This window comes from Atta cephalotes (assembly GCF_000143395.1).
Source record: "Atta cephalotes unplaced genomic scaffold scaffold00043, whole genome shotgun sequence".
In the NCBI taxonomy this organism is placed as follows: domain Eukaryota; kingdom Metazoa; phylum Arthropoda; class Insecta; order Hymenoptera; family Formicidae; genus Atta; species Atta cephalotes.
The window spans coordinates 1,560,473-1,581,122 of NW_012130107.1; the positions used below are offsets into that span (position 1 = coordinate 1,560,473).

At 30.6% G+C, this 20,650-nt stretch overlaps 3 protein-coding genes across 3 annotated transcripts; all 3 read right to left on the bottom strand.

Annotated features, from left to right (window-relative positions):
• Nucleotides 1-136: 136 nt before the first annotated feature.
• LOC105622306 (eukaryotic translation initiation factor 3 subunit A) lies at nt 137-5,590 on the bottom strand. The gene is made up of 5 exons (XM_012203726.1): nt 5,542-5,590; nt 1,226-3,970; nt 790-1,130; nt 414-598; nt 137-233 (listed from the first exon to the last, which is right to left on the bottom strand). Exons 1-5 carry the CDS (start codon nt 5,588-5,590, stop codon nt 137-139), a joined length of 3,417 nt encoding a protein of 1,138 aa, XP_012059116.1.
• A 1,751-nt stretch (nt 5,591-7,341) lies between these two features.
• On the bottom strand, nt 7,342-8,983 carry LOC105622309 (protein FAM45B-like). Its single transcript, XM_012203728.1, has 5 exons — nt 8,944-8,983; nt 8,660-8,856; nt 8,135-8,566; nt 7,770-7,887; nt 7,342-7,613 (listed from the first exon to the last, which is right to left on the bottom strand). Exons 1-5 carry the CDS (start codon nt 8,981-8,983, stop codon nt 7,342-7,344), a joined length of 1,059 nt encoding a protein of 352 aa, XP_012059118.1.
• A 3,309-nt stretch (nt 8,984-12,292) lies between these two features.
• LOC105622307 (N-(5-amino-5-carboxypentanoyl)-L-cysteinyl-D-valine synthase) lies at nt 12,293-19,436 on the bottom strand. The gene is made up of 12 exons (XM_012203727.1): nt 19,304-19,436; nt 18,847-19,122; nt 17,701-17,856; nt 16,588-16,814; nt 16,254-16,316; nt 15,542-15,752; nt 15,112-15,279; nt 14,726-14,922; nt 14,069-14,264; nt 13,089-13,452; nt 12,557-13,007; nt 12,293-12,433 (listed from the first exon to the last, which is right to left on the bottom strand). The coding sequence occupies exons 1-12, from the start codon at nt 19,434-19,436 to the stop codon at nt 12,293-12,295; spliced, it is 2,583 nt and encodes an 860-aa protein (XP_012059117.1).
• Between the last annotated feature and the right edge of the window lie 1,214 nt (nt 19,437-20,650).

Sequence of the window (20,650 nt, forward strand, 5' to 3'; positions counted from 1 at the left end):
ATATATATAGTATATAATATATATATACGTATAGTGTGTGTGTGTGTGTGTGTGTGTGTGTGTGTGTGTGTGTGTGTGTGTGTGTGTGTGTGTGTGTGTGTGTGTGTGTTACATGTGATTAACTGAGGCTTTGATGTCAGCGCCGACTAACTTTCGACCAACCATCATCCTCTAATGGTCGCCTTCTCTCGTCAGATCTAGGCGGAAGTCTGTCATCTTTACGATCCTCTCGTCTGAAATGCACAATGAAATTGAAGTTTAAATTAAAATTTTATCGAGCTTAATCTGTTTAAAACTTAATGAATATTTATGAAATTCGCTCAAAATTTGTATAAAATTTGTATAACGATTGTTATGCTTTATTAAATTGTTATATTAAATGTTATTATTAAATTTTCTTTATATATACTAACTCGCGCTTGGGTGGGTCTCTTGGGGAATCTTGAGGTGGGTCGCGTTTCCGCCAGTCCTGGTTAGTATTTGGCCGTGCTGGTTCATCACGGCGATCGCGGTAACCACCACGGCGATCGGACATTCTACCACGATCTCGATCTCTATCTCGATCATCGCGTATCGTGTCACGTGAAATCTCGCGTATCTGCAATTGCAATTAAAGAAATATTATTAAAAAAATATACGTACCCAAAGAATAAAGGTAAATATAATTTATATAATTAATAAATAAAATATAAGTGAATGAAAAGAGCAACAAGCGAAGAAATTCTACATAGATAATATTTTACAGTATATGTAACATGTATTAGATTAAGATGCAGAACGTATACTTACTCCACGTCCATCTATTCCACGGTCACGGTCACGGTCACGGTCACGATCACGGTCGCGATCATCTCTCTTGTCGAACCCACGGTTGTCTAGCCTATCTCGATCTCTTAAATCTTCTCTATCGTAGTTATCATCTTTTCTCCATTTCTCCATAGTATCCTTTTTCCATCGGTCCGAGTCATCGTTTCTTCTCCACTTGTCCATATCGCGACGTGGTTCCCTTTCTGATTCCCTTCTCTTCCATGAAGAATCCTCAATCTTGTCATCGCGTTTCCTCCAGCGATCTGTGTCGTTTTTAAGTCCATCAGAATCCTTGTCAGGATTACGTCGCCATGACTCCATCGCTAATAATAATATAAAATAATACAAATTAAATTTTATCGATATTTGTATATGCGAAAATATCTAGTGAAAAAACATGAAAATGTATTATACTCACAAGGTTTTGGACCATCGCGATCACGTTCGCGATCACGGTCACGATCACGGTCACGGTCACGATCACGGTCACGTTCACGATCGCGATCACGATCATTATCCAAACCACGCCGCCATGTTGAAGCCATTTCTTTATCTCTCAATCGTTCTTCCTCCAATTTACGTTCAATTTCAGCTTCCTTAGCTCTAATAATCTCAGCTTGTTTTTTAAGCTTAGCCATACGTTCGGCTTCTCTGGCTTCCTCTTCGGCCCGTCTAATTCTCTCCTCCTCCTCTCTCTTAGCTCTTTCCTCTTCAAGACGTTTCTTTTCCTCTTCTTGTTTGATACGCAATTCTTCCAATCGTCTTCGTTCTGCAGCTTCTGCGCGTTCCTTCTCCCATTTTGCTTTACGCTCGGCTTTACGCTCCATTTTGCGCTTCAATAATCGCTTAACGCGCTCCTCATTCAATAATTTCTCAAATTCTTTCAGTTTTTCTGTGTATATGTTTCTACGCTCAGCTAAGATCTTAGCTAAGAAAATGCCGTGATCCTCTTTCATACGCGCTAAGCGCTCTTGAGTCGCGACAGCCTCCTGTCTCTCTTCGATAGCTGCGGCAATTCGCTCATCCTCCTGCTGTCGCCAGAGTTGTTTCGCCTGTTGCATCCTGTCCTGCACGGCCTTCTCCAGCAATGGAATCTCCTCGAGTCGTTTAGCACGCTCCAAATAATCGACTTTCTTCTCCTGGGACTTGAGCTTCTGTTGCATCTCTCTGCGCTCTTTCTGTAACTCTTCAGCTTCCCGCGCCGCAATTTGTTCCGCGTCCAGTTTTTTAATTTCATCCTCATCTAGTTTCTTCAGCACCTTTTGCCCGTGACTTGTCTGTGAAATCTGTTGCATCTTTTCTTTGAGATGGCGATCCTTGATCTGCTGAATCTCGCTTTGTTGACGCTTTCTTTCACGTTCCTCCCGTTCCTGTTCCAGTCGCTTCTGTTCAGCCAACATTTGTTGTCGCTGAAGTTCCTCCTGTCGGCGCATCTCTTCTTCTTCGCGGACCGTATTGATGTGCTCAATGTATTCCTTTCGTTCCTCGATAATTTTGTGCCTGCCTAATATTTTCTGATGATCCTTAATTTTAGTTTCATGATAATGAGCAACCAACACATTGCGTACTTTCTCGCGCTCGAATTTCTTTTTATTAGGATTTATTACATTAATGGCACGATGCAACACGGTCGCCATGTTTACCAGTTGGCAGCGTATTTGTTCGGAGGGCATTGCTTGCAATACCGGACCGTCCGGATGATCTTCTCGTTGCGCCTCCGAGAGATCCACTCCAAAGTGAACACATGATTTGCCGTGATCTATTCTGATCTGCATGTCATTATAGCGCACGCAATCTACCAAAAGACGTTCAAGGTGAAAATCGATGGTGAATTTGGCAAGTTCCAGGAGTCTGGAAAATTGTATAGTTTGATAAACTTGAGAAATCTGATGAACAAGACGCACAAGTGTAACATCCTGCAAGGCTGGGATATATTGGATTAACGGACTGTTTTCGTCTGCCTGTAACGTTTGAATGACGGAATCGACTCTGCTACAGAGTTCTAACGGATGAAATTCCACTTCTAACCACGAATATAATTCTTGCAACTGTGGTGACGCAAGAACGACAACATTCAAACGAACAATGTCCTTCAACAGAGAGACGCGAGTTGGTGGTTGCGAGAGACCTAAAAGAGTCGCGAGCTTTTGAGCTTTTTCTAGCGGACTCTTGTCAGTCTCTATGAAACGATCAAATTCAGGATGCGCGGATGGCAACGGTATCGACAATGTTGCCAATAATACCCGATTGGCCATTCGCTGCTGTTCCTCTGAGGACATATTCTTTTTCATTTCTCGAGAGAGTTGTAAAAGTTTGAACAATGCAGCTGCGTGAAACAGATAATTGCCAGCCTTCCAGAAAACCATAGCCAATTTCTGATAATAATTGGCCATTGTTTTTGGTACAGGGAGCTTCTTCGACAAATTCATCATACCATGAACGTCCTCCGAAGATTTAAAGGCTTCCTGCCACAATTCCATTTGTATCGCAGAATCTAATTGATTTAATCTAGTTTCTAGATTTAGCTGTTGCGTTTCCGCCTTATTCATAGAAACATTCGACACGAGCGGAGGCAATTTACATATCTCTTCAAGATGCTTCCGCAATTTCTCGCATAATTTACGAAATTCAGTCTTACGATTATACTCGAGGCAAAACTGGAAGGCCATACGTGCGATATCATGATAAAGAGTTTCTACATGCGCATTAGTTCTGAGCAACTCCAAGCATTGGCAGTATGATTCCCACAAGAATTTCACCCAGGGTGTTAAAATAGTACGATCGCTCCTGTCTTGCGCATCTTCACCGCTTACGGCTGATAGTAAGATGCTCTCAGGTGTGGCAAGATTATCAAGATCATCAATATCAATTACTGCTTGTTGACTCTGTTTGCGTGCTGCATTAGTCTTCTCTTCAGCCATTTTCAAATAACCACGTATAACATTCTCCAAACTCCCAACATTGACAGATTGAAACATATTTCTGTATTGAAACAAGCCTTCTTTCGCTATGTGTGACTTCTTTAATTCCACACAGAGGTCCAGATACTTGAACATTATAGGTTCCAAGACGGACTCTGACCAGTTGTACGTCCATTTTTTATTACGGAAGACTTCTTGTAATGTATCTAATGCTCGAGCTGGTTTACCCACTTCTATGAACTCTGTTTAAAAAGAAGAAGAAAATTATCAGAAAATTATTCAGAAACTAATTTAGAAACTAAATTAATTTTTTAAATAATATATAAATTTTTATATAATTATAAAAATTATTATTAATGTGTGTTGAAAGATATAGAATGTTGACAACAAATCTCTACTTGGTAATTCTTAACGAGATAATGCTGGTATCATAATTGCATAGGTTTTATATGAAAAAAAAATTAGATAACGATATCAAAAATTATTAAGAATTTTGAATAGCGACTAAGCTCATTCTACAATTGCGTAAGCGCAGTTGTAAGAATTGACTAATCAAATATAAAAATATTTTATTGTGATTGAGAATCAAGGCAAAATCGAGAATCTCTTTATCCTGCAACCTATCCTATTAACGCGCTTGAAAAATTTGTTATACGGAAAGTACTTTCTAAATTCTTTTGAATAGAATCTCACTTTAAAGAATGAAAAAATTGAGCCAATCTTGGAAAAATGATATAATTTTCCATTGTAAAAATAAGATTTCAGTCTTCAGAATGAGATTTTATTGTCACTTTAAAAGTTTTAGAGAATAATATCAGCTTAAAATTAATTTTAATCTATCAAAACTGTATGTATATTGTGTTACATATTCTGGATTCTACTTAAAGTGAAATATATATATCCAGGTATTGCAAAAAAAACAGAGAAACCATAAAAATTAATTTATAACTGTTTGTTTATAACATGTAATAAACAAGGTTTAATGACAGGAAAAAATACGAGACATTGGAAGTTTGTCCGCATCACATGCTCCACCATGCTCGTAACATAGTTCTTACTCCTACACACTCATTGGAGTAATATGAACAAAATTTAGGCCTGCTTTTTATTCCTCGACTAAACCCTGCACTTTCTTTTTTGCTTTTGTCAAATATCGAACATACAACTATTTCATTTTAAGTTCAAAAAGTTTATACTTATAGTTCAGAAACTGATATAGAACTGATCTAAACTTAGTTTAGAAACTAAATTAATTTTTTATTTACTTTCTAAATTAGAAAACAGAAAACAAAATTAATCCGCAACACATATATGTCTAATACTAAAGGATATAAAATTTACAAGATAAAATACAGTAGTAAGCTCGGCCAGATCTTTTTCCAGACTTCAGAATTTTTACACGCATCTCATGTGCTAAATAAACGCAAAAATCATTATATGTGTAATCGGAAGAGTGTCTCATGCGTTTTGGAATAAATAGCATAATCGTGACATTTCGTAATTCCGATGATTACGAGATCCGTCCGATGTGAACGCATATGGTCGTGAGAGAGAGGTCAGACAGCTCCACCGGGAGACGGACAGCCTTGAAGGCACGCCGATTTTCCAAAACACTGTGCAACGCGGTAGGGTCGATCGAAGAGCTACGAAATCATCTCTCGAGCGGGAGCAACGGAGGATGCAACCTCGTGTTTTCCGCAAATACCTCGAGAGGGTACGAGCTTTCTATCTTTCCCCACGCGGGCCAATAGAACTTGATGCCATCGGCCATGTCACACTCGTGTAGGACGTCAGGCGGAACCCCACGACTTACCGTTCGCCCGTTTCAGGGCGTTCTCGGGCCTCTGTCCGTAACGCGCCATGTTTCCTTCTGGCGACTGCGATTACAGCAACACCATAAACACCGGCGAGATCTCCGCGACGTCGTAAAGACGTCTCGAAATTCCGTTTGCGCGCGATTACGCGTGTCCAACGTATTACTCGACCGCGTGTACCGGATAGAAGAGGCGGCCACCGAGAAAAGATGGCTTCTCGTAATGCGCAAGTCAATAAGCGATCTGACGTCCGGGAAAAAGTCGCGCGCGAATAGCGACCGCTTCTACCGCGGAATAATCGCGCGAATCACGTCCGTCTGTCGTATTTAAATTCATGCTTTATCCTCGGCATGCCAGCGGTTCAACAGTGTCTACGATTTTCGCGATTACTGCGACGAGACGTTTAGCTATGGACTATTGACTCACGTAGTAATCGAACGACCGGAACGACCCCTTGCGATTGCAAAAAGTCGGCGGCTGATTGGCTGCGCATCGCGTCTTCGAGATCTCGATAGTTACGCTTCCATTCGAATTACCGTCATTGACGGTTGCAGTCTCGCAGATCATGTCGCTCCGAATCATTCGAGTATATTTATGTATATATTTCTCAGAAAACGTATCTCATTTTCGCGATTGTGATCATCTGAGAACAAATACCGTGCGGAGCGTAGAATGTTTGTCATAATACGTTCATACATCGTGTTCGATCGTATAATATCGTATGACATCATCGTCGGTGGAAGATCTTAAAAGACGAGATCTGTTCTTTTTAGCTGAACTTCTTGTACTTTATCTTTCGTCCTTTTCTCTCTACGTTAGAGAGCAAAAGAGAAAAGTGAATCGTGTAAGAACTTTAATTTTAAAAAGAACAAACCTGATCATCCTTTCCTGCTGACGATCACGTTCCCTGCTACGACACGACACTACTTTATATTAATTGGAATTCCGTGTGTGATTAGATTCGATGGAATCATCCTCGATGGAGAACAACAGAGGCGACATCATCGGGTATGTACAATTTGCATTATGGTTAATTGTTGACTCTTTTATGTTGCATCGCAATATCGTTTCAATGGATCACGAATAGTGAATCGATTGGTACGCATATATGTATAATGATGAACCGGCGTCATCGCGTTTGAATAATTCTTAGAAAAGAATAAATAAATTAAGTTAAGACAAAAGTTAATCTATATTGGTAGAAATATTATTTAATTTGACAGCTTCAGGAAAAAAATTAAATCAGATGCATTTAGAATATTAAATTTAACACGTTACGATCAAACAACTAATATCTATTTTTTATCAATGATTATCTCAATTTAGCTTATTTTTTATTTTCTAGTATATAATATCTAATCTAATAATAATATCTAATCTAATATAATAAACACAGATAAAGAGTAAATTAAACTGAGATTAAAATGAATCTATTAATAGAAATAATATTATTCCAAAATATAATTATAAAATGATAAGTATTTTTGAGAAGATAGAATATTTATAGTCATTAATACATATTGGAGAAGGTGATATTTTTTATGTGATTATAAATTATACAGAAAACAGGCTTTTTGTACAAATAAGACTATTGTATTTTATTGTATAATTTTACTTATATAAATATTTCTTATAAATATATTTAACAATATCGAAAGTTCAAGAAACAAAAGCAATGAACATAAAATGTTGGTAGAACATAACAAATAATGAATGCTTAACATGAGACAAGAAATAGATACATTTTATCTCTTATTCTCCATCGCATTCAACATGTTTAAAGACTTTGACTTATAAAATTATAACACAAAAAGATTTTCGGCAATGGCCAAATTAATAAGAAAACTTTCTACAGCCGGCGCCAAGTTTTTCTCTTTAAATATCTCGATGGATATCATTCTTTTGCCATCTGGAGTTTGCACTGTCGCTAATGAAGTTAATTGATTTAGAAGATCTTGCGTTTTGTCACTTATCTCGGATATAACTTGTGCTTCTGTGTAGTTTTGATTTTCACATAGTTGAACCATGAACAAGGCTATTTCCTTGTGGGTTTTTGTCATTGTAAGACTTTCTGGAAAAAAAAAATGAATAAAGATATAGATTAAAAAACATATATTTTTTTCGTATCCATGAGACATTTCCATTGTAATCTTATGATGCATCATAAGATTGCAAGACATATGGATATGAAAATAAATGAAATAGACTATTTTCTTTTTCTTCTTACCTTTGGCATGCGGTGCTACAGTAATTTCTCTAGCAGGAATATTTACAAGCAGATCATACAGATCTATCCTTGACGATATTGAACTATTACTGCAGCCTGCCACATAGTATGAATATTTCTATAACAATAATAATTATTATATATAGCAATGAAATTAAGAATGACATATAATAATAATAATAATAATAATAATAATAATAATAATAATAATAATATCAATAACATAGTAATAATATCAATAATAATAATGTTTTGCTCCTGCAGTCTATTCTGAGTAAAAAAATTACATCTTATTTATCACCATTTTATCATCATTTTCTTGCTATTAAAAATATATTAAAAGTATTTTTTAATGGAATACATGCCTTCAATTCAGTTAACTCATCGTTCACCAAATCAATCCAAGGAAAAAGGTTGTCAGTAACTTTCCTGTGTTTCATTAACGTAGGAAATGTTCTTATCCACTTAAGAAGTTGCTCCAGGCTGTGATGATATACAACAATCTTCTTTTTTAATAAGAGAGCGGTATATATCAAAATTGTTTCTAATTCAAATGTTTTAATCAGCTCTTTGACATTGGTGCTAGCTGCAAAACGATGAGTATTAAAATCATCAGAGACAAATGTTCCATTCTCTTGCGTCGAACATGATCCCTTTGTGAATACAGATAAGTATAACTGTAAAATCTCTGTAGGTTTTCCAGTTTTGCAATACATCTTGCTAAGAACCCTTGAGAGCACTTCATACTTTTGTGGATTAAAGTCCTTTGCAAAAAGAACCAATGCAAATTGTTTTACCTGAGACAATTATGAGAGTTAACATTTAGATTATTTATACAGAATCTATAAGACAATATCTGATCTTTAATAAGAAAAGTTTAAGATATTTACCTTCGGTAGTTTGTCAGAGTCGAATACCTCGCTGCAATGTATATAGAACCAATCGTGTCCATGTCTCGCACATACAAATACATGAGGAGATGTATGCTCCAATTTCAAATTGCATTTTCTTGTGACTACAGTCTTCTGAGATTCTGTAACAGCTGGATATGACCATGTCCACAAGACATCTCCATTACAATCTTTCTCTGCAATTTTTTATTCTTGATTATGTACAATATCTAATATATAATATCTAATATATAATGTTTTAACTTCTTATAAAATTGCTATACCTATTACGCTGCAAGAAAGTAAATCCGTTAATGGTGCCATTTGGAGCTTTCGAGCCTTTCAAAAATAAATAATTAATAAAAAAACTAAAGGATAAATAATTATCAATAATAATGATACATTAAGGTATTCGTTATTCTCCACACACTTTTGTTATATGTAAAAATTTACTCTTGGTATTCTACAATTCTATTACTAAATACTACTAAATGCTATTAATCCATTAGAGCAAATTATTAGTGTATAATATGTCGAATGCTGTCAAACCACGATAGAAATTGAGGTTATGTTTAAATTGCTTCCCTCTCTCTCACTCGCTCTTATTTATTTTCTCACTCACTCACTCATTCTCTCTCTCTCTCTCTCTCTCTCTCTCTCTCTCTTTCTCTCTTCCACTTATGTATTTGACAATCTTGATTTGTAAAAAATAAATATTAATAAATAATTCTATCGAGGATGTCTATTAAATTTTAACATCTAATATATTATAACTTTAATATATTATAACAATATATGTATAACTGCGATATATTACCAGATAAAAAATTGTTCATACATGAATATTCCAAATGACAAATATAAATCGATAAATAATATAAACATAATTATTATAATTAAATCTTTTAGCTTTAAAATAGATTTTCATATTATAAAGTAATTTTAAAAATTTGCTAATCTATAAAATAAAAGAAGGAACAATAATGAAGAGACATTAATCATTACGTTTGACAAATAGGTGTAGATAATCGTTTAGTTTGTTACCCATCCAACAAACGAGAATGGATTGGAATTTTTTTCTATCTGAATGCGTATTTTAAATAGCGAATACTTTTTTACATTTAATTGGATTCAATTGGATTCAATTAGATTCAATTGAATGCAATTGGATTGAAAAACTGCATTTCCTATTCAAAATTTTGAATTAAACAGTATTTACAATTATTTATGTGCACAGAAAAAGTAATATTATTTTTAGATTGAAAGGCATAGAGATATGCTCCATGCAATTCCTATAAATAAATAAAAATGCATTTAGGGTTGTAAAGCATTCATTTTAACATTCGTGAATCAATATTTCTGAAAATCTGAATCCATTTCAATTCATTTCAATCTATTCTCGTTTGCTGGGCAGCGCGATTATATCCAGCAAACGCTTGAAATATTCATAAAATCATATTATTAATGATTTTTATGATGAAAATAAACATTCGTAACATAATATAATGTAAACAATACAAGAATATAAGTAATAACTTTGATAGATTAAGTTATACAACATGTAAAATAAACTTTGAGATACGTTTTTTAATAGCATAAATATATTTTTCGATAAACAATCCCATGAATTCATCTACTGAAATAATTAGGTATTATATTATCCAATTACATTTTGGATCATTTTTAGAAGTAAAAATAATATATAAGTATGAAACGTTTAAATAAATATTTGTTTTATTTTATTTATATTTACATAGTATTACAAGTAGTCTAAGTTCCCAGTAATCAAAAAAATTCAATCCATTAAAATGAATTGAAAAACTATATTCTCTATTCAGAATTTTGAATTGAGCAATAAATTAATATAATACAATACTAAGGAAATAAATAAACATTTAAGTTTATTTATTAATTATTTGTTAATACAGATATCCTGTTACAACGGAATTATGCAACAAACATTTGTTTATAGTGCTAACTTATGTATTAGAGAAAATGATTACTGGCATTTTACTCTTACAAAAGTAGTGACATATTGCCCCAAAACGTCATTTCATTTTACATTTGTTCGTCGCATTAAGATGTAATTCGTAATTAAAACAATTGTTAATAAACATTTCTCAATAAACTTTACAAACATTTCGACTCTGGATTTGAATTCTCGTAAATACGGAATACACTTACACGCAAAAAACCGTAACACTAATTTTTTGCACAAATTTTTAATATTTTCAAATAGCAATAATTTAATGAAAAATCATTGTAGTGAAATGTTTAAAAAAATTTTTTAAAGCTTGAAATCTCTCTACTTTCCAGGTATTTTAAAAAACGGTCGTATTGATATAATGAAGTTTACATTACACAAACATAAACGAAGATGCATAAATTCTCAAAATTTTTTGCAAAATTTGTGCGCAATTTCTTTTGAAAATAACTGTTTTTAAAGTAGATTTGGAAAATAGAGATTTCAAGCTTTAAAAGGCTTTTTTTATTATGCGTATCTATCATTTTATGCATATATTATGTACGCCTTAACAGCTCTTAAAGACAATTTATTTGTATTTGATTTGTAAAATATTACGTTTATTAAAAAAATATGCATTAATTTAATGTTATATTACTTATATTTTTATTTAACAATCGTTAAAGTGTTATTTTTATTACAAATTTATTGTACTTTATTTATGTGAAGTAAAATAAATAATTATTATATTCCTATTTTACATTATTATGACATGAAAGAATAAGTCTGCAACCTAAATAATTTAATGATATTATATTAAGAAATAACTTACAATTTATCATAAAATCGCTCCTTTTTTATAATACTTTATACTTAAAATACTTTTCGGGTAATACTTTTTATTTAAAAAGATAATCGCGATAAAATAATAATAATAGCGTACTACTAACATTTTAAAAACAGATTATAATAAACAAAATAAATTTATAGCTTAGTAAAAATATTTATTGTAATATTTGCAATGAACTTTTATTACATTTTATTAAAATGTTTTAATTAATATTTTTATTGAAATTTATGCGTCTGTATTGGTGAAATATTACAATATAACATGCAATTATTAAGTTTAGAAAATTTTTTTATAATTAAAATTTTCGAAAATTATATCGCATTTTTATATACAAATATTAATAAAATAGATTTCTTACACTAAAGTAAATAATCTTAAAAAATTTTCTGATTTATGGAAAGCAATGAGGAACAATAATGAAAAAACAATAGTTATATTTGACAAATAGTCTATATAAATAATCGGTCAGTTGCTGTTTCGTGAAATTATTTTGATACGTTTATCATTGATATTTATAGCAAACAACAATGCGATATGAAAATGTTTTGAAATTAATGGATTATTAATGATTAGATGCATCGATAAAGATAGCAGTTCATGTTTACACTATTTAGGGTCCGTTGTTCCCTCTTCAGATAAACTACGAGATAATTTACCTACTGAATAAACAAAATAGTAAAAGAATAAGAGCATAAGAAAGTAAGAGAGTGCACAAGAGAGTAAGACAATGAGCTGAAGTTTGTTCGAAAGATGGAACAACCATTTACTTTTAATAAATAATACTATCTTCTCACACTATTTAATATTTATTAAAATGATTTTAGTTGATCATCTTCAATGCACAAATTACTACTTGACTGTCAGGAGCTTTACCGAAAGGTTTATATCCTTCGGGAGTTTCGTATTTATTCACTTGATATATCTGCATTGTTTCATAACCGAGTACGTCCGTACCAAGTTGCTAAAGTTTACATAAAAAAATAAAAGTCATGAATTTCGCAAAATTATGTATTATAATAAATACTTTCTTTGTTATTATTGATATTATCAGCTAAGTTATCAAAGAATTATGTTCATCGTTTACCTGTGTGAGCGGACTAGTATTTGTGGTGAAAATTCCCATGTACTCTTTTTGTTTGGCGAGTTGCAAACAATATTCTTCCATGTGTTTCATTACAAGCACGTTCTCCGCGGGACTCAAATCAATGTTTGTCCCCATCATGGAAATGTGAATTATCTGACCTTTATTCTTTGGTAATTTGCAATCTCTGATCGGTCCCTCCACATACTCGAGAAAATCAAAAATGATCATTAATTTAGATTTCAGTACCACTGCAGGTTCATCCCAAAGATCAAAGTTGAGAGCAACTCCGATTATTTTGCTACTCTGCGCCGACTTTATCACAAAACTAAGGTCTTTTTCTACATAAAACTCCCACATAATTTCCATTAATTCCCGATAGTCACCCTTTGTTATATCTGGTATTAACCACTGTTCCAAATCGGCTTTTGAATAAAAGCTCTCTGTGATTATTCTGCAAATTTAAATAAATGTCCTCTAATTGATTCAAGCACATATGATTGTTGAACTTAAAATTGAATTTTGCCCAACTTACTCGATCGCGTCCTCCTTATGACAATCACTTAATGATTCAAAGACATATGGCTTTTGATCAATGGTTTCTTTCAGAGGTTCTTCATCAGATGACATGAGCTTCATTCGGTTTAATACATCAGCTAAATTTTTCGCGGTAATAAAATCCGTAATACCGATTTGATAACCTTGATCTCTTAACTTGGTCACGGTATAAATGGAATTCAAGGAATTTCCACCAAGCTCGTAAAAATTCGAGTGTAACGTTACCAACACTCGACCACTACGTCCGATTACAGATGCGATAGTCGGAAAGAGGATGTAGGCTTTTGCAAGATCTTGATTTGGAACGCCGCTATAATCGCAATTCGTAGAAAAGTCGTCTTCTAGAATAAAATATTTGAGCTCAACCAGTAAAACATAAATCTTTTGAGTTAAAAAATGAATTATTCTTTCTTTATTTGTAATTCAAAGAAATTATGTAATAACTAATTTATTTTGTATATTTGAATTATTTATGAAAAAGTAGAGAGATTTATAGATTAAAAATTGTTATTAAAATATCTTCTTATTCTTCTGTTTAACCAAACATAATTGTTGCAAATCTAATATGCAAAATTAGTTACTCAGTAAGAAATAAAACATGAAAAAATGAAACAAAATAAATTATTTTTTATTTTTTTTTACATTTTGTTACTTAATTAACTTATTTTATAGAAAAGATTAGAAAGGTTATTCTAATCTCAAATATATGTAGCGATTCATGTTAAAATTGAAAGAAAGACAATAAATATTCATAAACTGGTTTGCTTGATAGAACCATGATACACAATTTCACATTGTAACTTAAAAATACGTACTTTTAAAAGATAAACAGTTATTTGTGATTAAAATGTAACTATAATGAAATAATTAATATTTCATTTTACTTAATAGCTTAAAGAAATATCACGATGTATATGATATTTTACTTAACGATATAAAGTAATTAGTTCAACATACCATTATTAGAGTAAGATGATTCATATTTCTGTAATAATGTCTGTCGATCCGTTTTTCCATTGGTTAGAAGAGGTATGTGATCAATAATAAAAACTTGTGGTAACATATATGGCGCAAGCGTCCTTTGAAGAAAATCTTCGATTTCCAAATTGGATAAATTTGTCCCATCCATAATGGTAACGAAGGCTATTAATGCCTAAACATTTAAATTATAAAATCTATCCGTGCAAATTAATTTAACATTTTTAATAATATTTAATGTTAATATTTTTTGTATTTTTAGTGATTTAAAGACGGTATTTATAGAATATGTAGATAAGTTAATTGCCAACAAAGAAATATGTTTAAAAGTCATGAAACTGTATAATGAAATAGTTTATTAAAATAAATTGAATATTCAATTTATGAATTTATTTATCAATATTCAATTGATAAATTATATCGGTTTTTTTATAATGCAAGATTACGTGCTATCAAAATTATTGAAGATTGATTTTTTTATCTAAAGCGATTAAAAAGATAGACGCATTATTTAAATATTCTCTAAGATGTTTAGATGTTTAGGAAAAATTAAATTTAAAAGAATTATTATTTACGAATTTTTTATCACAAATACATTTCCTTTTGTGCACGTATATTGTATATTGAAATATTTACCTGTGATAGTTCACCAGGTTTGTGACAAAGAACCACGACTTTATCGATATTAGATATTCTGGTGATCACTTTTTCGACTTCCGTGAGATCGACACGGTGACCTCTAATCTTGATCTGCGAATCTATTCGTCCTTCATAAATTATCAACTCTTTAACAATTTTAGCGTAATCGCCCGTACGAAAGATTTTTGAATATTCTACAAACAAATCAGCATATTTTTATGTTACTTGTATGCATATCGAAATTGTAATTCTAAACTAACTAAAAGATTATATTTTTGTCTATGAGAGAAATCGACATTATGAAAGGGACAATTTACAGTAAATTCTTCAAGTTCGAAAGACGCGACATTCGATTTCCTTTTTGCGTTATTTTATTTTCTCACCTGGATCGATGGCGTAAGGGTTGTCCAAAAATTTATGTGTATCTCGTTCGCGTATATAACCCGCAGCAAGATTTCTTCCAGCTACTATCAATTCTCCAACTTCTCCCTGGGGAACCAGTCGCATATCTTTGTTTACGAGATAAATTATGCAGTTGTCAATCGGTTTTCCTATAACAAAAGACATAGCAAGATGTGTAAATGTTGTTCATTATTATTTAGTAATGTATTTATTAATAATAATAATTCATTGAAAAGCGTATTTTTATAATTATTATTAGCTTAGAAACTAATTAAATACTTTGTTATATTTTATTATTTTATTTTTTACAATACTGTTTTATTATTTTATTAAGCTTGTTATTATATTAGGCGAGAGATGTATTCTTAGTTAGTAAATCATGATATATTTGCGATTAAGAATTATTCATACCGATTGGCACTTTCTTCATTCCTTGTAATTGTGCCCGTTTATTTAATAAATAATATGTAACGTCGCCCATGATTTCTGTGCTACCGTAGAAATTAGCTAATATCTTATCCTTATTGTCAAACGTGGCAAAAAATTGATCGGCCAATGCGACCGATAAGGTTTCCCCGGAACAGATCCAGAGTTTCAAGCGACCGAGAACGTTGTTATTATCCTATACAAAGTAATGACAAATATTAAAGTTACGAGGCGGAAATTCTTATTGTATAACAGTGTCTCAGATGTCTTGAGTTACAATAATAACATATAGAAATTATGTTCATGCTGCATTTTAATATAAGATTCCATGAAAAAAGATAACGTCATAAAAATTTTAATTATTTTCACTTAGGATAATTAGCACGATTTATTCTCTTTATTAATAAATAGCTCGATAACATAATGATAATTAAATATTTAATCAAATGCTTGTTATCTGCGTTGCGTAATTTTCGAGCATAATTACATTGATTTACACAATAGAAGAATTTCTCAGTTGCGAGATCTACACGTTGATCTGGGAGTTACCGAATCGTAAATGCATTGGTTTTTATCTAAGCGTATTGCTTTTCATATATTCTGTGGTTTGCTTAAATGCAATAAATAAATTTGTTGACCATTTTCGAACTAGTATTGAAATGTGTAATACATGTATAATACAGCTTTTTATACTCACTCGCAAATCTAAATACATGAGCAATGAACGCAATAACGATGGCACAAGGACTAAACGTTGTATCTAAAACATAAATTTCTCTTTGTCACAAATTAAGTTATATTATTAATTTACATAAATCACATAAAAAATTATAAAAAATATAAAAAATTGCAAAAGAATTTATACATTTTAAATTATTTTTATAGAGAAATTTTATAGAGTTCGAAGATCTATTCATTCAATTTACTTTATCAAATTGATGTAAAATTTCTGTTAATTGCATTATATAAAATTATAATTTAAAAAATAAATTTGTATTATAATTATACACGATAAGTTAGTGAATTTTTACCTGATGCTTTTCTAAAAGTGGTATGAACTTTTCCGGATCTTTAGTTACATTTTTCGGCACAATTACTAAGGTACGGCTTTGCAGAAGAGGTCCCCAAATTTCGGGAACACTGTCGACGAAAGTAAGAGAAGTTTTGAAAACACATCGTTCTTCATCGTCAGCATATGGAAATTCCCTCCATTGCCATTGTAGACGATTCAATAGAGTAGTATGAGGTATAAGCACACCTTTAAGAAGATAAATATGTATATTACAAATGAGTCTCGCTCTTTTTCAAACTATAAATTATATAATAGGTAATCGTTTTCAATTTTTTTTTTATATTTTTTCTTTGTGTGATTGATGTAGTAATTAAAGCTAATATCCTTTTATAATAAATGAGCTGTTTTTATTCGTCATACATAACATTGAAAATATGAGATCGCGACATTTTAAAAACATTTTACGGGTAGCATTCATTATGAACGGCAACTCCAGTATGATTGGAGTACTTTGTAGCTGAATGATTTAATGTATGGAATTTCATATATTGAATTTCATATCTGTATGATATTTCGGGGAGAAATTTAGAAATTACAAACATTGCCACTGCATTGCTTGAAGGATTTAGTGTAATTTTTATATGACAATCCCAAGATTTTATATCAGAATACGTAAAATTTATTCGCGTTCTTTTAACGATTCCTATATCAACTTGTTCGAATGAAAGATCATTTTCTTATTTAAGATATTTAAAAAGTTATCTTCGATCGACTGAAATCGAATGAAATAAAAACATTTAAATCATATTGCGATATTGTACATTTAGAATACATTTGAGAAATGATCGGTAAGTTAAATATGAAGGAGCTCATTAATAATTTTATTTAAAAAAAATAAAATTAGAACGACTACTTTTGCCATGTAGAAAAGATATATGTGAGAATGAAATATATTTATTCTCCTCCTTTCTCTTCTCTCTCTCAATCTATTCTCGGGAACTCCATACACTGAAAAATTTTACTTCGCCGCCCCTGGCGTTAATTAAGATGAATAAAAACGATTATTACGCGTTAAATAATATATTTTAGCATTGTTATCTATTGTATAATTTGCACAAAATTGCAATATTACCTTTGGGAACTCCTGTGCTTCCAGAAGTATAGAGAACGATAGCAAGTTGATTCGAATCCTCCTTGGTTTGTAATGCATTTTCTTGTTCTTGTTTAGTATCTTTTAGAAGTTTTTCATACGTTACGATTAAAGCTCCTTCATGGATAGATAAATCCGCTAAAAGTGGAATCGTATTTTTATTTAATTGTTCTCACATTGAAGAAATAAGTACAAGCGGAAGAAATATCAAATCTATTATCTTCAATTATATCCAATCAAAATGAAACGTAAAAACTCAAGGTTTTTTTGCGTATATTTATAGCTAAAGGAATAATAAAATCTTCCGCGTTCTGTAAATTATTTTTAAATTATTCATTATTCGCTTTCAAAGTAATATCAAAGTAATCTGCTTGTTAGAAATAGATATGATAGATCTATATAGACATACGACCTTGTGCTAAGAACAACGTTATAATTGAGAATTATTATGTAGATATCTCACGCTTATTTTTAATTACATATATTTAATTCAACGAAGAATGTAAAAGTTTAGTAGAATTGACTTTGATGTTATGAAATTTGTATGAAATTTTGTACAAATTGAAATCAATTATGTGAAATTGTTATATAAATATTAAATAAAATGAAAATGTAACACACTTAATACTTGATTAGATATTTTTAAAATTACATTAAAGTTTTATTAAAGAAATAAAAGAAAGAATTGAGATTTCAAATTCAGCTATTTAAAGATACTTTAGATTCATAGAAACTTAAAAAGAAAAAACAGTAAATTATTTTTTGTTTATATTATATTACAGATAATACTATGATTCACGATGAATCACTTATATAGAATTAATTATTTTTGAGATTTCTAATAACTTGGGATTAAAAATATGATATTGCTGAAATTTGATTTTAATGAAGATTACTTATAAAACATTAGTCTGCTTCACTTAAATGATTCTTTTCTTTTAGGTAAATTCAGTAATAAAATTACATAAAAAATAAATTATGAAATAAAAATAAAAAGTAGACTAATAATTGAAAAATAGTATTAAAAAAATTATATAAAATTTATATCTAATTTAGGCACTGAATAATAATATTAAACTTTTTATATTTGTTTTGAAATATTTGGATTCTGTAGAAACAAAAATTTACCTCCTTCCTCAACCAGTATTATTAATGGTTGCGCTTCCTCGAGAATGTGTTTCACTCTAGACATGGGAAATTCCACGTCCAAAGGTAGATAAGCCATTCCTGCCTTTAGAATACTAAGTAATATAGTTGGAAGTCGATGCGACGGTTTCATGCAGACAGCTATTAGAGACTGAGAAGTAGTTTCGAATTTTTCGTACTTTTGTAAAGCTCGTGCCAACTGATTAGTGATGTTATCCAATTCTTTAAAAGATAGTTTATATTCCTGTCCGGTGTCATCTGTATCGAGTTTCCAACAATGTTTAGATATATATAGATTTTCTTTCGCATACAATGCGCAAAATTTCGCATTATAGACATTATTTAATACAACTGATTAGTTAAACTTCTATTATAATCATACTTTAGACCACTTCTTTGATGTATTTTTTATTATATTTTATATCGAGAAAAGTCTTACCTTCATAATATATCGCAATTTGATTTGGATGGGATTTTGCTGCATGACTGAACAATTCGTGCACTAAATCTTTCTTCTGATTCCTTCCTGTGTGTTGACCTTGTAAGATTGACTGCTGCTGCAGAGTACCCATTTTTAGGCGTTCGAAGAAATTGTAATTTTTTGCTTGTATCAGCAAAAATCTAAAATTTAATTTACAATGAAAATTTTAATAGTTAATTATTTATTAATAATTTATAAACATAAAATGAAATTTACGAATTAAAATATAACAGCAAAAAAATATTAAAAAAAAAATTAGTTATAAAGCATTTGCATTTGTCATTCCAAATAATAGTTTTTGATAAAGGTTTAAAATTGTACAATTATAGATTATTGTTAAACGGTTATCTATCCTTGGATCACACTTCGACAGACAAGTATTACTCATTTTACGCACTTATTATTAGATATTTAACTGTACATTATGTGCGTAATGTCCACGTAATTGATTAATATTTATAGCGAATTAATCGATATTGTTTTAATAAATAAACGTACGAATTAGATTAAATTTATAATTCACCAGAATTATATCTCTACTATGTTACTAATTTGTGTATCACAATATTAATATGAATAAAATATGATTAGTTGTAATCAGGTGATATACATACGTGTCATTATTTTGTTAAAATAATTATCATCTTTTTAATTTTATATATCTATTCTTTGATTCTTTTTAGTTTTTCATTAAATTAAAAAATTTATAAAAAATTGGAAAATATATTTTATGTTAAAATATCAATGTTATTGCGTAAATAATTTTTTTATTGAAATTCGACTTATTAAGTTATTTTAACTTTAAGCGAAGCTTAAAAATTTATCCTTCTTTTTTTAAAACCAATAGACAGAATAGAAGAGAATTTTAAGCCTCACTTAAAATTAAAGTATAATGTTGAACCTTAAAGAATTAAATATTCTAGATGTTTAAATTTTCATTATAGTCCTCAACAACATGAATGATATTTCATATTGATTTTTATTATTTGCATTATTTATTTTTATTTAAAAATTTAAATTGTCAATCAATCAATCAATTTACATTTATAAACAATTGTTTATAAATGTAAATTTGTAAAAAAATAAAAATAAAATCAAAATATTCAAAACTAAAAATTTATCAGTCATATAAAGATTCATACTGATTGACAATTATATATACAATTATATATAATATACATATATATATATATATATATATATATATATATATATATATAGTATACTACTACTACTAACTAAAGTAAAGTAAAGAAAAGTAAAAAATAAAAATTAATTTAATTTTAATTTTAATTTATTAACTTA